Source organism: Phascolarctos cinereus, unplaced genomic scaffold, assembly GCF_003287225.1.
Source record: "Phascolarctos cinereus isolate Bilbo 61053 unplaced genomic scaffold, phaCin_HiC Scaffold_4;HRSCAF=312, whole genome shotgun sequence".
Classification (NCBI taxonomy): domain Eukaryota; kingdom Metazoa; phylum Chordata; class Mammalia; order Diprotodontia; family Phascolarctidae; genus Phascolarctos; species Phascolarctos cinereus.
The window spans coordinates 142,876,516-142,892,122 of NW_027555847.1; the positions used below are offsets into that span (position 1 = coordinate 142,876,516).

Below are 15,607 nucleotides of genomic sequence, written 5' to 3' on the forward strand. Positions count from 1 at the left end.
TTCCTCCACTCCCCATTTTGAAGGAAGATCCAAAGGGAGGTTTTATGATTAATTATGCTTTGTTTCACCATGAGAGCTTCTGAAAAGCTAAAGAACTTTGCTGCGTGCCCTGAAGTCTCATAGCCTTGCTCCAGATTAAGGATGTTCTGATTAAATAAAGTAAAGCTATTTGGATTTGGAGCCAGAAGACCTAGGTTCAAGACCCCAACTTTTCAATAGAAAGGTATGGTCTGTCTTGGACCATGTCCAAATGATTTAATTAATGCAATGCCCCAAGGGTAATAAGGTCATGGACATTGAGCTGGAAGTGATCTCAGAGGCCATCTGGTCCAACCCCTTCGTTTTACAAGTGAAGAAACTGAGGCCCAAGGAGGTTACAAGTAGTAAATATCAGAATCAGGATTTGAACCCAGGTCTTCTATCTCTAGAACCAGTATTTCTCCCCTCCCCCCATTTTAAGCTGTATTCTACCTTGGTCAGGATTCTAAGGATAGCAGTATGTAAGTGACAAGTGATTATACACAGAACAGGATTTTTGTTTTTCTTTCTTTCTCAGTTGGGGGAAGGGTAGGAGGAAGGGAGAGAAAGTAGATTTCTATTGATTGAAAAAAAAATTTAATTACAAATTTAAAAAAATTAAAAGCTGTAAGTGTAGGGATAGGGAATAGCTTTTCTATCCAAGGTCCTTGATCCACTGCAAGTAAAATTCAAGTAAGTGAAAATCAATGTAATTTAGTTGTGTGGTGTCTTGTTTTTGTAGAGAGAGGTATAAAACATTCCATCCCCCCCCCTTTAAAAATTAAGGACAAGTAACACAAAATTCCATTTACCAAACACAGCAAGTAACCATATACTTCATCCCTGTATAATGGTGTTGGGAGAAGATAGTAGAAGGGACAGGGAAAAGAAAAAGGGGGGAGGGAGAAACCAAGATACAGTGTAGACATTTGTCGAAGCCAGAGAAACAAAAATCTCATTTGTTTATTAATTTGGCTTTAAATTTTTTTTTTCAAATTGCCAAGCATTTTTCACTCCTTCCAGTACTCCACTTTGCCCCCCCCAAAAAAAAAATCACTGTTGTAACAAATAAACATAGACCAGCAAAACAAATTCCAACATTGGCCATGTCCAAAAATACACATCTTATTCTGCATATGTCAGTCACCTCTGTGTTAGGTAGGTAGCATTTTTTTTTTTACCAAGGCAGTTGGGCTTAAGTGACTTGCCCAGGGTCACACAGCCAGTAATTATCAAGTGTCTAAAGCTGGATTTGAATTCAGGCCCTCCTGACTCCAGGGTACATTCTTCATCATTGGTCTTCTGGAATCATGTTTGATATTTACATCGTTCAGAATGTTTAGGTCTTTCAAAATCATTCATTTTTATAGTGTTGTTGTTATAGTATAAATTGATCTCCTGGTTCTGCTCACTTCACTCTGCATCTGTTCATTTAAGTCTTCCCAGGTTTCTCTAAAAACATCTCTTTCATCATTTTTTATGGCACAATAATATTCCATTATATTCATATATCATTATTTGTTCAACCATTCCCCAACTGATATACTACATCCCCTAGTTTCCTGTTCTTTGCCATTTCAAAAAGAGATACTATGAATTTTTTTTTACATATAGGACCTGTTCCTCTTGCTTTGATCACTTTGGGGCATAGACCTACTAATGATTTCACTCTGTGCAAGGTTGTTAACTTTGGGGGCATAGCTCCAAATTGCTTTCCAGAATGGCTGTACTAATTCACAGCTACACCAACAGTGTATCAATGTTCCCCTCTAACATTTGTCATCTTCCTTCAATGTGGCTTTTAAACAGCAGTAATAAGGTCCAAAACACTTCTGTAGTCCCTACCTCATAGAGTTGTCTTGTTGTGAAGCTCAGACTATAAACTCCTTTATGTGCAGAGGTTGGTTTTCTTTTTCTTTATATTCCTCACCCTCCACCCCCAGCACCTAGCACTGTACCTTAGTTGTAGGTATTTAATAAATGTTTCTTGGATTGAATAATGTATGTTAAGCTCTTTGCAAACCTTTAAACACTACTTAAATATCAGATATTGCCACATACAGATTTGCATTTGGAAGGCTTTTATTTCCTCCTAGTCACTTAGTCTGCAATTCAAGAAAACTGCTACCAAATGGATTGTCCTTAGGCTAAGGTCCTGTGATCCAAATGCATAGGCTTACTGTAAATAAATGGAATCTAGATTATAGTACATATTTCATATGTGATATTTTAAATGAAAAATAGATAACAATTAGAGATTGTTATCTATTTTTTAAAGATGAGACCATATTTAGGGTAAGAACAACAAAAATACATATCATTAGGCATATTGAGGTATCAGGAGGAAGCATGGTATAGTGGGGAAAGTATTGGATCGAACATCAGAGGACCTGAGTTCAGATCCCAGTTCTGCTGTTTACTATCCACATGACCTCAGAGAAGTCACTTAAGCTCTTTCAGCCTCAGTTCCTCATCTAGAAAATGAGGAGGTTGAACTAGATGGTCTCAAAGTCCCTTCCAAGTCTAAATCTATGATCTTATGATCTAAGTAAAAAAAAAAGTACTAAAAAAAACCCCTTTTATCCTTTTCTGCTTTCTTTATTCCACTTTGAAGCAAAATGTCTGATTCTTTCTATGATATGATATTTCAGTACCAAGTACTCTCTTAGGAGATTTCTACATGGCTTTGCAGTGCTTAGTCAAAATTTCCCATGCAGTCTTTCTCATGCTACCAGCTCTCATTCCCCAACAGAAGAAACTTACTCGTGCCTACATTCTGGAATCCCTAGAAAAGGCCTTAAAGTATCTTTCCCTGCTGGTGACCAGAATGAGCTTCTTGCTTCCTTTTCCCCTTTTTGCAAGAGTACAAAGTCAGGTTTCTGTTCTGTGTGCTTGATACAAATCTGGAAAAGGAAGAGAATGATGACTGAGGTGTGGCTCCTGTGCTTCCAGGACCTGAAATTTCCCCCACCAGGGTATTACATGGTGCCATAGTGACAGCAGGGGAGGAATGATTGGCAAGAAGTGGAAAAGCAGGGGCAAGATCACTATAGATGTTTTGGACTGAGAGGTTGAGAGGTTGCGACCCCTCAAAGACCAGAGTACAGGACGGGTCATCTGGAATGAATTCACAGACTCAAGCATTCTTTAATTCAAGGTGGCAAAGATTTTTTTGTTACACTTTTCAGCAGGCAAGGATTCTTAAAGGATTCTGCAACCTTAGAGAGGTACAGGTAAAGTTTATATAGGACAAAATGCAATGAAATATATGTCAAATATACTAACTAGGGATTCAGGGGGATTAGGGAGTGGTTAAGGAGTGGTCAGTTCTCAATTGAAACTCAAGATAAGAAAATCCCATTATTCAAGAGAGTATCTGTCCCCATCCTGGGCCCAGTGATAACAAACAGGAAGAAAACTGATCAGCTCTATCTGGTCCTGGAATTTGCTGACACAGGAAGGGGTGTTTTTAGTTCACTCAGAGAGAAAAAGATTGATTTATGGTTTTTGGCCCTTATTGGGGCTCAATTGATCTTAAATGATTATCAAGGGACAGTGTTTCTGAGGCTAGGGAGAAATTGGGGTCCAAGTACAAGCACCCAAACAAAGCACAAGCACCCAACATTCCCCCTTAAACAGATGGGACCCAAAATATATTGGGGTTAGGGATGAAGGTCTCAGCTTCTGAAACTACTTCCTGCTGGGATTGGGCGTAGAGCTGTCCCTGCCTCCTGGGGTCCCTCTGATCAAGGAGTCGGTTCTCTAGCCAGTGTCTGGAACTTGGCTGATGCCAGGTCCAAGAGGTGGTGGGTTGTGGTCTGGACAGATGTTGGTACCCAGTCTGAGCAGTCATCCAGAAGTGGAGGGCACTGAGCCTAGAGGAGACAAATCTGGCAAGGAGATTAAGCAGACAAGGCCGAAAAGAAGTAAAAGGAATATAATCAGGAGTAGGACAAGAATAGTAGTTAACATAGAAAGAAGCCAGGATCCCCAAGAAGAGGATGTACTGGTGTACTAAGGTTTTATGGATGTCTCACATCCAGGTGACTTTCTCTAGTCCTATTGAGCTCCACCTATTGAGAGTTGGTAATATACATACGGCAGGAGGTGTTGGCCAGGGCACAGACACCTCCACTAAGCAAGTAGATAATCCAAAGCTATCTGATTATCCAGGACCACATTTGCCAGGGAATCCAGAGGCTGCTGAATGTCCCAGAGACTATAAGCTGTGTCATTTGCCAGTTGGTGAATGGTCCCTGTCAGGTTTGAAAGAATGAACTCGTGTTGTAAATGTCCATACCAAGGCATGAGATACTGTGTTCCCTTTTTAGGGTACCAGAGAACATTGTCCCAGAACCCATGCTTCACTCTTGTTAGAGTGGAGGTGCTGGGTGTAGTAATATTGAAAATAGGCAGAGGTGGTGCCAAAAAATCCAAGGGAGCACACACCCAAATCCTTACAAGGTGTTAAAATACCAGATGGCCACAACAACAGCCCTGGGGTCCTGCCAAGTAGTGACATTTTGCTTTACTTATTCCCCAGAATCCTCACCACCTGGCCCACCCATCCCACAAAGGAAGGAGTATCCTTAGGGGTACAGATGGGACCTGTTTATAAAATACTGAGCATGGATCCCCATGGATCAGTATGATTACATGCCAATATTACAGGTAAGAGAGAAACTTTCAAAAGATCAATAAGAGTGTTACAGCTAGAAGGGGCAGTAACATTGTGTGTCAACTAGGAAGAGAAGGTTAAATAAGAAATACCTACTAGGAGAGGCTGGAAGAATTTGGTCATAGGTGCAAGTAGGGAGTGTTCCCTCAGAACAGGTGGTACGGCTGGCAGAGGTAAAGTTCTGGGGACACATCACTGCAGGCATCATTACAGGTGGTGCAAGTCAAGAGACCAGCAGAGACATTTACAATCCCTCCCCTGGCAAGGGCCTTTACCTGTATAGTGGCCATAGAACTTGTCTCCCAAGCAAGGGAATAATTCCCTGTTGAGAAACAGGATGTTGAGATAGAAAAATTTTCCTAAAAAGGAGTGGCCAGTACAAAAGGGGTGGCAAAGACCTCTGAGGTGGTTACATTGGGGAGGGGGGCTCTTGCAAAAACTGCCTTAAACAAAAGAGGTTCCTAACTTTAACCTCACAACTGAATAGATACACAATCTTGTTCCGCAAGCTTGTTTATCCTTCTCTAATTACACACCAGAAATTGAATCTTTTACATATGATAAATTCAAACACTAATTTTACACTTAGGCCATGGGATGACTACAAATTCAGATCAAAACAGCAAGATCTCACATACTTATATTGTGCTGATGTCTTTTACTGACCACTTGCTCTGATCAGAGAAATCTACCATAAAAGGAAAAGGCAGGGACATGTGACATCCAAATATGACAGGACAGATATCCTTAGCTCTGTTTGAATTCAGATAACAGTCACAGTTCTCCAATCATGCAGTATCAATTCCACATCATAGCCAGACTCAGGAATAGTCAGGTGGGAAACATTCCTTCTCAAAGGAACACAATGGGGAAACTGAGCCAGGAGGATCCCATCCTAGATTGAGGCTAAGATTGTCCTCACAGCTTTTTCCCAGATGCAGACATCCACCTGTTCTGAGTAGCTTGTGGCATTTCTGATACTGATTTAACGCAGACAACTTATCCAAATTCAAACTCAAAACAAAATTAGTTATAGTCCCAAGAGCCTTTTACCTCAAACAGCAAGTTTCACTAATCACAGCTTAAAGCCAGATACAGTTAATTTTACTCCCATGGAGTTGCAATAAGCAATAAAGATTTACCAGGACTCACATACATAAGAGATTTCACTTAACATCTTTCTTTCTCAAACTTAAACTTGTCCTGGTGTTAAAGCCAATCATTAGAAATCATTTCCATCTACTGTGCATAAACTTGCAACTTCTCAGCAAGACAAGTTCATTGTTTAGGAAGCAGATGACATTGCCCACATAGATTTTTTCCAGGGACTGGGCAAGTTTACAAAATAAGGGGAATTGCCTTATACCCCAGGGAGGGGCTAATCCTGGTGCCCCTGCCTGCCGACTTCTTTATCCCAAAGAGGACTTTTGAATAGGCAGAACTGATCTGGATAAGGCTTTTACCCAATCCCCACCTTTTCACACAGTAATCAATTAACAATTCTAGGTTTTAACATTAAAACAGTAACTTCAAATAACTTAGTTAACAATCTTATAACTTTCATAAGTGATAGTCAAATTGTTTTAGCTATAAGCCCTTCTTTAATTACAGGTAAAGGTGGAAGTACCTAGTTTACTAAATGACAATTATAAAACATTATAGAACAGGGTTAGCAGGGCTGACAAAATAATATAACTGGTTTTGCAGTTTTCCCACTGTAGTTTCTCTAAGTTCACACTTTAATAACATCTAAATTATGAAAAACTGCTTGACAAAACAATACAAAAGTTTACCAATCTGATGACTCCAATTCTGTTGAATGCATTTCCAAATTTCCTTACAAAGAAAATCAGGCATCTCTTCACCATTGACATTGCATACTGGTCACATCTAATTAAGGAACTAATAACAGTAGTTAACATTTATAGTGTCTGCCTCTACCAGGCATTGTGTTAGGTACCTTCCAATCATGTGAGATAAACTGAGGTAACTTGCTTAATGTCACCCAGTTAGCAAATTTCAGATCCATACATTTTCCCAATTTACTTTACTTCCAAACAGTATAATAAATTCTGACTCAAGCATTAAATTAAGAGCATCACATTTCATTTGAAATATTACCAGAATGAATTAAATTAGCTCTTGGTTGTGTTCTGGTACACAAAAACTTTTTTATGAGAGGCAGAAAAGATTGGGAAAAGATTCACCTCTCCTTTCCTCACCTTTCTCTCTTCCACGTTTAACAACTTGGCCAAGGTTGGAATGTAAAGAGAGAGAAGGGAGAAAGAATTTTTTTTTAAACAATTCTCCAAAAGTTTCAAAACCTTTTTACTCTCAAACCTCTATTCACTGTGTAAATAAATTATACCTTCCTTAAGCTTTCTACACATACTCCTCTCTCCTACATGCTTAAACTTTCTTGCCTTCCTTCTCCCTAATTATCCCTCTGATGGACTTTGATTAAAGTCCCTTTAAAACTGCAGATATCTAACGTCTTTCTGATTCTGACCTGACACTTCAAGGATCCTTCTTAACTTACTTTTTACCAATTATGTAACCTAAATAATAAAGTGTTTTTCTGTCTTTCTCATCCACCCACTCCTCTGAAGCTGCTGTTATCAGGGAGGGAGAGAAAGAAGAAAAAAAACGGCATTCCAGAGTCCAGCTACAGCCCTGGCTGCAAAGGGTTTCTCAGATTACACACGGACACACACCACACAGACAGACACAAACATAGAACAGATAACATGATAATGACAGGGATAATCCAAGAACTCAGAGAGACTTCCCCTGTACAAAAAAGACAATTTTTCGTGATTCTCCAGATCTTATGGAGACCAAGCAAAAAATTTTTCTTAAGGTTTTGGAGAATGAGTTTTCTGCAATCCTGTAAAAGACAACCTAGGGGCGAATCTCAAGGTGTAGAGGGAGATCAGCCCATCCTCTTTGCCTATAAGCCTTAAAAAAAAAAAAGAAGAAGAAGAAGGACTTGCTCCTGTAGTCTACTCGCCTCGACCAGCGTCCTGGTGAGGGAGAAAAAAAACCAGCAGAAGTTCCCAACAAGGTGTCCCTTGTCAAGAGGGAAATCCACTAGAGCCTGTTGCAGGTTCGACCCAGCCCCAGCAAGCCTTCCTAGGTGCTTGAGGGGCGACCCAACTACAGGGTGGGTGGATGGGGAAGGCTTACCTTGAGTCAAAGAAGGCTTGAGACTTCAGACTAGCCCCACGTTGGGCACCATAAATGTTGCGGGCTGAGAGGTTGAGAGGTTGTGACCCCTCAAAGACCAGAGTACAGGACGGGTCATCTGGAATGAATTCACAGACTCAAGCATTCTTTAATTCAAGGTGGCCCAAGATTTATTGTTACGCTTTTCGGCAGGCAAGGATTCTTAAAGGATTCTGCAACCTTAGAGAGGTATAGGTAAAGTTTATATAGGACAAAATGCAATAAAACATATGTCAAATGTGCTAGCTAAGTGATTCAGGGTGGGATTAGGGAGTGGTTAAGGAGTGGTTAGTTCTCAGTTGAAATTTAAGATAAGAAAAATCCCATTATTCAAGAGAGTATCTGGGCCCAGACATTCTGGGCCCAGTGATAGCAAACAGGAAGAAAACTGATCAGCTCTATCTGGTCCTGGAATTTGCTGACACAGGAAGGGGTGTTTTTAGTTCACTCAGAGAGAAAAAGATTAATTTATGTTTTTTGGCCCTTATTGGGGCTCAATTGATCTTAAATGATTATCAAGGGACAGTGTTTCTGAGGCTAGGGAGAAATTGGGGTCCAAGTACAAGCACCCAAACACAAGCACCCCGTCATAGAGACATAGGGTTTGTTGAGCTGAGCTGAACTGAGCTGGGATAAAAGGCTCCAGTGAAAAAGCATCTAGGTCTAGGGTGGGGAACCTTCGGAAGTGGCCTCAAAGGTCCTTGGGTGTGGCCTTTTGACTGAGTCCAAGTTTTAGGGAACAAAACCTTTTATTAAGGGGATTTGTTCTGTGAAGTTTGGATTCAATCAAAATGGCCTGGAAGCTGCAGGTTCCCCACCCCTGAGCTAGGCAAACTGGATAGGGAGAAGGTGGGTCTACTAGGAAAACAGTGGATTGCATTACAAAAACCCATAGGACAAAAATACTGGGGGAAGCAGGAAGTCCTTGGAATGTGGTGAGAGTGAAAAAGAGTACAAGAATCCAAGTCAGAGGATTTGCATTCAGACTTTGCATTTGTTTTATTGCATGACCTTGGGCAAGTCACTTAACCTCTATGGGATCTCATTTTTCTTATCTATAAAAAGAGAGGGTTGGCATAGGGAAATGTAAGTATCAACCTTACCTTATTGTTGTGTGGAAAGCATTTCGTGAATCTTAAAACACTATTAAAGGATAAAGGTATGTAGGATCAGAGCTAAAAGGAACCTCTGAGGTCCATGAGTTCAACTCTCTTTATAGATGAAGAAACTGATGCACAGAGAGGTTAAGTGACTTCCCCAAGGTCACAGAGTCAGTTGGCCAACTAGCATTTATTAAGTGTCTATGTGCCAGGCACTGTGCTAAGTACTGAGGATACAAAAAAAAAAGACAAAAGACAGTCACTGCTCTCAAGGAGCTCACAGTCTAATGAGGGAAACAACATGCAAACAACTATGTACAAACCCTACATATACAGAATAAATTAGGGGTAGCCTTGGAGGGAAGGCACTAAGATTAGAGAGGACTGGGAAAGGCTTCTTGCCCAGGGTAGGACTTCAGCTGAAACCTAAGGGAAGCCAAAGAAGCTAGCTAGCACGTTCCCCAGGTAGAATTTGAACCCACATCTTCCTGACTTCAAGCCTAGTATGCACTTCACTATACTTCATCACCTGCATTAACAAGCATTTGACCAGACTCCAGAGTCAGTCTGGCCTGGGTTCCATACTATGTGGCCTTGGGTAATTCTCTTCACTTCTCAGTTTCCCAGGCAACACAGTTGTGATTTGGTCATGTCTGACTCTTTGTGACCTCATGGATGATAGCATGCCAGGCCCTTCTGTCCTCCACTACCTCTAGAAGTCTGTCCAAGTTCATGTTCATTCTTTCCATGAAACTATCTATCCATCTTATCCTCTGCTGTAACCCTTTCCTTTTGCCTTCAATCTTTCCCAACATTAGGGTCTTTTCCAGTGAGTCTCATCTTCACATTAAATGACCAAAGTGTTCAAGCTTCACCTTCAGTATTTGACCTCCCACTGAATAGCCTGAATCAGTTTCTTTTAAGTATGGACTGATTTGATCTCCTTGCTGTGCAAGGGACTCTCAAAAATCTTCTCTAGCAGCATAATTCAAAAGTGGCGATTCTGTGGCACTCAGCTTTCCTTACAATCCAACTCTCACAGCCATACTATGCCACTGGAAAAACCATAGCTTTGACCATACCTACCTTTGCTGGCAAGGTGATATCTCTGCTTTTTAGTATGCTGTCCAGATTTGCCATAGCTTTTTTTCCAAGGAGCAAACTTCTTTTAATATCATGGCTGCAATCACAGTCTGCAGTGATCTTTGAGCCCAAGACTATAAAATCTGACACTGCTTCCATTTCTTCTCCCTCTATTTGCCAGGAAGTGATGGGACCAGTTGCCAGGATCTTAGGTTTTTTTATGTTAAGCTTCTCCTATTTCACCCTCATCAAGAAGTTTCTTGATTCCTCTTCACTTTCTGCAATCACAATGGTATCATCTGCATATCTGAGGTTATGGGCTCTCAACAACCTTAATTCCTGCTTTTGATTCATCCACCCTGGCATTTTACATCATGTACTCTTCATAAAAGTCAAATAAGTAAGATGACATCATACAGCCTTATCGTACTCCTTTTCCAACCTTAAACCAATCAGTTGTTCTACATTTGTTTCTTGGCCCGAATTACAGGCTCCTCAGGAGACAAGTAAGATGATCTGGTACTCCCATCTCTTTGAGGACTTGCCGCAATTTGTTGTGATCCACACAGTCCAAGGCTTTAGCGTCATCAGTGAAGCAGAAGTAGATATTTTTCTGGAACTCCCTTGCTTTCTCCATAATCTAGCAAATGTTGGCAATTTGGCCTCTAGTTCCTCTTCCTCTTCAAAAACCAACCTGTTCTTCTGGTAATTCTCAGTTCACAAAGTGCTGGAGCCTACCTTGCAGAAGCTTACTTGCTGATGTAATGAGATTGTTTGGTGATTTGAATATCCTTTGGCATTGCCCTTCTTTAGGATTGGGATGTAAATTGATCTGTTCCCAATCCAGTGGCCACTGCTGAGTTTTCTAAATTTGCTAGCATATTGAATATGGCACTTTAGCAGTGCCATTGTTTAGGGTTTTAAAGGCAATACTGTAAGTCTACAAAATCACAGATCTTGCATTAGTAGTGGGATTTTCCTTATTGAGAGTTTCCTATACCAATGAAAATATGGGTCAAGTTCCCCCCAAAATAAATAAATAACACTTTTCCTAATATCCCAGTATGAACCGCAGTGCAAGCATTATCATCTCACTTTACACAAAGGCTAAGTGATAATGCCTTCAAAGATACCCAATCGGTGTCAGAGCTGGGAGTCAAATCTAGGTATCGTAACTCTGAGTCTAGAGTTCTTTCCACAAAACTATGGATTGTGTTGTTCAGTCGTTTTTCAATTATGTCTGACTCTTTGGGATCCCATTTGGAGTTTTCATGGCAAAAGTATTGGAGTAGTCTGTCATTTCCTTTTTCAGCTCATTCTACAAATGACGAAACTGAGGGAAACAGGGTTAAATGACATGCCCAGGGTCACCCAGCTGGTAGGTGTCTGAGGTCAGATATGAACTCAGGAAGAAGAGGCTTCCTAACTCTAGGCCTGGCACTGTGCCACCTAGCTACCCCAAGCAATGAATTATCAGTTACGTAAACTGTTCCTTGGATCCCAGTACTGAAAACAAACATATTACCTTGGTCAGAGAAGACCACAAGGGGCATGTGCTTGTCCTGTCTTGAGAGACAGTTGAAAGTTTGCCAAGTGAAGTCACAGAACCAGGAAAACAATATACACAATGACTGAAACAAAGTATGTGACAAGAATGATCCCCCCCAAAACTATCAAAAATGAATGTTGCAAAATCATGAAGAATAAGTGTGGTCCCAAAGAAGAGTGAAGCAAAGACACCTCAGTCTGTTCTTTTGCAGAGGTAGAGTGGGTAGTCCATGAGTGAGGAACATTTTATGTAATGTTGATATATTGATCAGTTTTGCTAAAAAAACAAAAACAAAAACAGAAAAACCTTTTTTCTTCTCTTCCCATTTTTCTTTTTTTGAAAAGTTCTTTATTATAAGGATGACTTCTGGGGAGAAAAGAATGGGGAAGGACATGGGGGAAATATAGCCAATGTAAAAACAAAATATGTCAACAGAATCTATTTTTTTGTTTGTTTTTGGCTTTTTTTTTTTTTGGTTAGGCAATGGGGTTAAGTGACTTGCCCAGGGTCACACAGCTAGTAAGTGTTATGTGTCTGAGGCTGGTTTTGAACTCAGGTCCTCCTGAATCCAAGGCTGGTGCTCTATCCACTGTGCCACCTAGGTGCCCCAATAAAAATCTGCTTTTAAAAAATACCGCATCAGTTTAATTCTGAGCTATTTAAAACTTTGAATAAATTAATGAAAAAAAATTATCAAGTGTTTACTCTATGCCAGGGATTGTGCTAAGCACTGGAGCATTTATTTTTAAAGAGACAGTCTTTGTCCTCAAGGAGCTTAATAGGGAAAGAAAACATCACATATGGGGGAATGGCCTGACCAGGGAAGGGAGTTTTGTTTTGGGAAGGTAGAAAGTGTAGGGAGTAGAGGGGAAGCTGTTCAACAGCAGTTAAGCAGGTCAGATGGCCTGGGTGCATGACTTGATAGGATGTGAAACTAAAGCCCTTTCAAGTGATTCTCAGATACTGAGGGAAGATCTCTCTCTTAAAAATTATTTATTGGGATCTTCAGACAATTCAGGGCTAGGGTAACTAGAGCTTAGTATCTACCCTAACTTAGCTAGTAAGAAAATTTCCCAGTCCTCACAAATATTTCATAACCTGTCCTTCCTTTTTTTTTTAATATAAATTTATTTATTTTTTCAACATTCCCTTCCACAAGTTTTTGAGTTACAAATTTTCACCCCATCTCCCCCCTCCCCCCACCCAAGATGTCATGCATTCTGAATATCCCTTCCCCTACTCTGTCCTCTCTTCTATCTCTCTCCCCTTCTCTTATCCCCTTCCCCTTCTATTTTCCTGTAGGGCAGGATAGACTTCTGTACCCCATTTCCTATATTTATTTCCCAGTAGCATGTGAAAACATTTTTTTTAAACATATGTTTTTAAAACTTTAGGTTTCAAATTTTCTCTCCTCCTCCCTCCCCAGCCACCCTCATTGAAAAAGCAAGCAACTCAATATAGGTTGTACATGTGCAGTTATGCAAAACACATCCATAGTAGACATGTTGTAAAAAACTAACTCTATTTCCCTTAATCCTATCCTGCCCTCCCATTTATTCTATTCTTTTTTTTTGACCCTGTCTCTCCTCAGAAGTATTACTTCTGATTAACCCCTTTCCCAATCTGCCCTCCTCTATCATCCCCTGTCTCTTGTCCCCTTCCCCCCTATTTTCCTGAAGGGTAAGACAGATTTCCATACCCAATTGAATGTGTATGTTATTCCCTCCTTAAGCCAAATCCTATGAGAATAAGATTCACTCATTCCCTCTCACCTTCCCCTGTTTCCCCTTCCACTGTAAGAGACTTTTCTGTTTTTTTTTTGTGAGATAATTTACCCCATTCTACCTCTCCCTTTCTTCTTCTCCGAGTATAATCCTCTCTCATCCTTTAATTTTATTCTCCAGATATGACCCCTTAATCTTCAGCTCACCCTGTGCCCTCTATCTATCTATCTACATATACATACATATAATTTTTTTCCTCCAACTACCCTGATACTGACAAAGGTCTCATGAGTTATAAATATCATCTTTCCATGCAGGAATGTAAACAGTTCAATCTTAATAAGTCTCTTATGATTTCTCTTTCCTGTTTACCTCTTCATGTTCCACTTGAGTCCTGTATTTGAAAGTCAAATTTTCTATTCAGCTCTGGTCTTTTCATCAAGAATGCTTGAAAGTCCTCTATTTCACTGAATGACCATTTTTACCCTGAAGGATTATACTCAGTTTTGCTGGGTAGGTGATTCTTGGTTGTAATCCTATCTCCTTTGCCCTCCAGAAAGGTTATATTCCATGCCCTGCGGTCCTTTAATGTAGAAGCTGCTAAATCTTGTGTTATCCTGATTGTGTTTCCACAGTACTTGAATTGTTTCCTTCTGGCAGCTTGTAATATTTTCTCCTTGACCTGGGAACTCTGGAATTTGGCTACAATATTCCTAGCAGTTTTCCTTTGGGGATCTCTTTCAGGAGGAGATCTGTGGATTCTTTCAATTTCAATTTTGCCCTCTGGTTCTACTATGTCAGGGCAGTTTTCCTTGATAATTTCTTGAAAGATGATGTCTAGGCTTTTCTTTTGATCATGGCTTTCAGATAGTCCAATAATTTTTAAATCCTCTCTCCTGGATCTATTTTCCAGGTCCGTTGTTTTTCCAATGAGATATTTCACATTGTTTTCTAATTTTTCATTCTTTTGGATTTGTTCTACTGTGTCGTGATTTCTCATAAAGTCACTGTCTTCCAATTGCTCTATTCTAGTTTTTAAGGAAGTATTTTCTTCAGTAAGCTTTTGGACTTCCTTTTCCATCTGGCTAATTTTGCTTTTTAGGGCATTTTTCTCCTCATTGGCTTTTTGGACCTCTTTTTCCATTTGGGTTAAGCTATTTTTTAAGGTACATAACCTGTCCTTTCCTAAGTGGGCAAATGGGTAATTACACATGAAAATTTACTAATTAGAAGAGGGAAATCTGTACTCTCATCTTCTTGACTGCCATAAATTAATATCTCCCTGATCACTTTTCTGAGACTTTGGAGCAAATCATTGTAGGGAGAGTGGTCTGTTTTCTCTCAGATCTCATAGCAAACCTAATTAATGAGACTCAAGAATGAAGAACTCTGAGCACTGACTTTAACTCTCACCTGTACAATGTCTTTGGGATTTATTTTTTAATTACACTAAGACCCAAAAGAGGCCTAGGAGCACAGAATATAGAAGCAGAAGATTCCTTAGAAATCATTTGGTTCAAAATTGTGGTATATGAATGTAATGGAACACTGTGTTCTATAAGAAATGATGAGTAGGCAGATTTCAGAAAAACCTGAAAAGACTTGTATGGACTGATGCTGAGTGAAGTGAGCAGAACCAGAAGAACATTGTACACAGCAATAGCAACATTGTGTGATGACTGACTTTGATAGACCTAGCTCTTCTCAGCAATACAAGGATCTAAGACAATTCCAAAAGACTCATGATGGAAAATGCTATCCACATCCAGAGAAAGAACTATAGAATCTGAATGCAGATTAAAGCATACTATTTTCACTTTTTTTCTCATGATTTTTCCCTTTTGTTCTTATTCTTCTTTCACAACATAACTAATGTGAAAATATGTTTAACATGATTGTACATGTATAACCTATATCAGATTGCTTGCAGTCTTAGCAGGGTGGGGAGGAACGCGAGGAAGGGAGAAAAAATTAGAACCCAAAATTTTACAAAAATGAATGTTGAAAACTATCTTTACGTGTAATTGGGGGAAAAAATAAAGTATTATTAAGAAAAAAAAAGAAATCATCTGGTTCAAATCTCTCATCTTTTAGATGAAGAAATTGAGGCCCAGAGAAGTTAATTTCCTTTTCCAAGGTCACACAGATGTCAGAACCTGAATTAGAGCCCAGGTCCTTTGTTCAGAAGTCCTTTCTGCTACATGTACTATAGCTGCCTCAAGACTGTTAT

At 39.8% G+C, this 15,607-nt stretch overlaps 1 protein-coding gene across 2 annotated transcripts in view; it reads left to right on the forward strand.

Moving 5' to 3' along the window:
- CORO2A (coronin 2A) overlaps positions 1-15,607 on the forward strand; it is a 179,439-nt gene that overhangs the window by 14,541 nt on the left and 149,291 nt on the right. Inside the window, exon 1 of one of the 2 annotated variants that reach the window (XM_020995606.2) lies at positions 4,645-4,689. The exons of the other annotated variant lie outside the window; for it this stretch is intronic. Coding sequence (XP_020851265.2) covers positions 4,657-4,689 — 33 coding nt within the window. The 5' untranslated portion in view covers positions 4,645-4,656. Of the gene's footprint in view, positions 1-4,644; positions 4,690-15,607 lie in introns of those variants that run through there. 2 annotated transcript variants of the gene reach the window in all.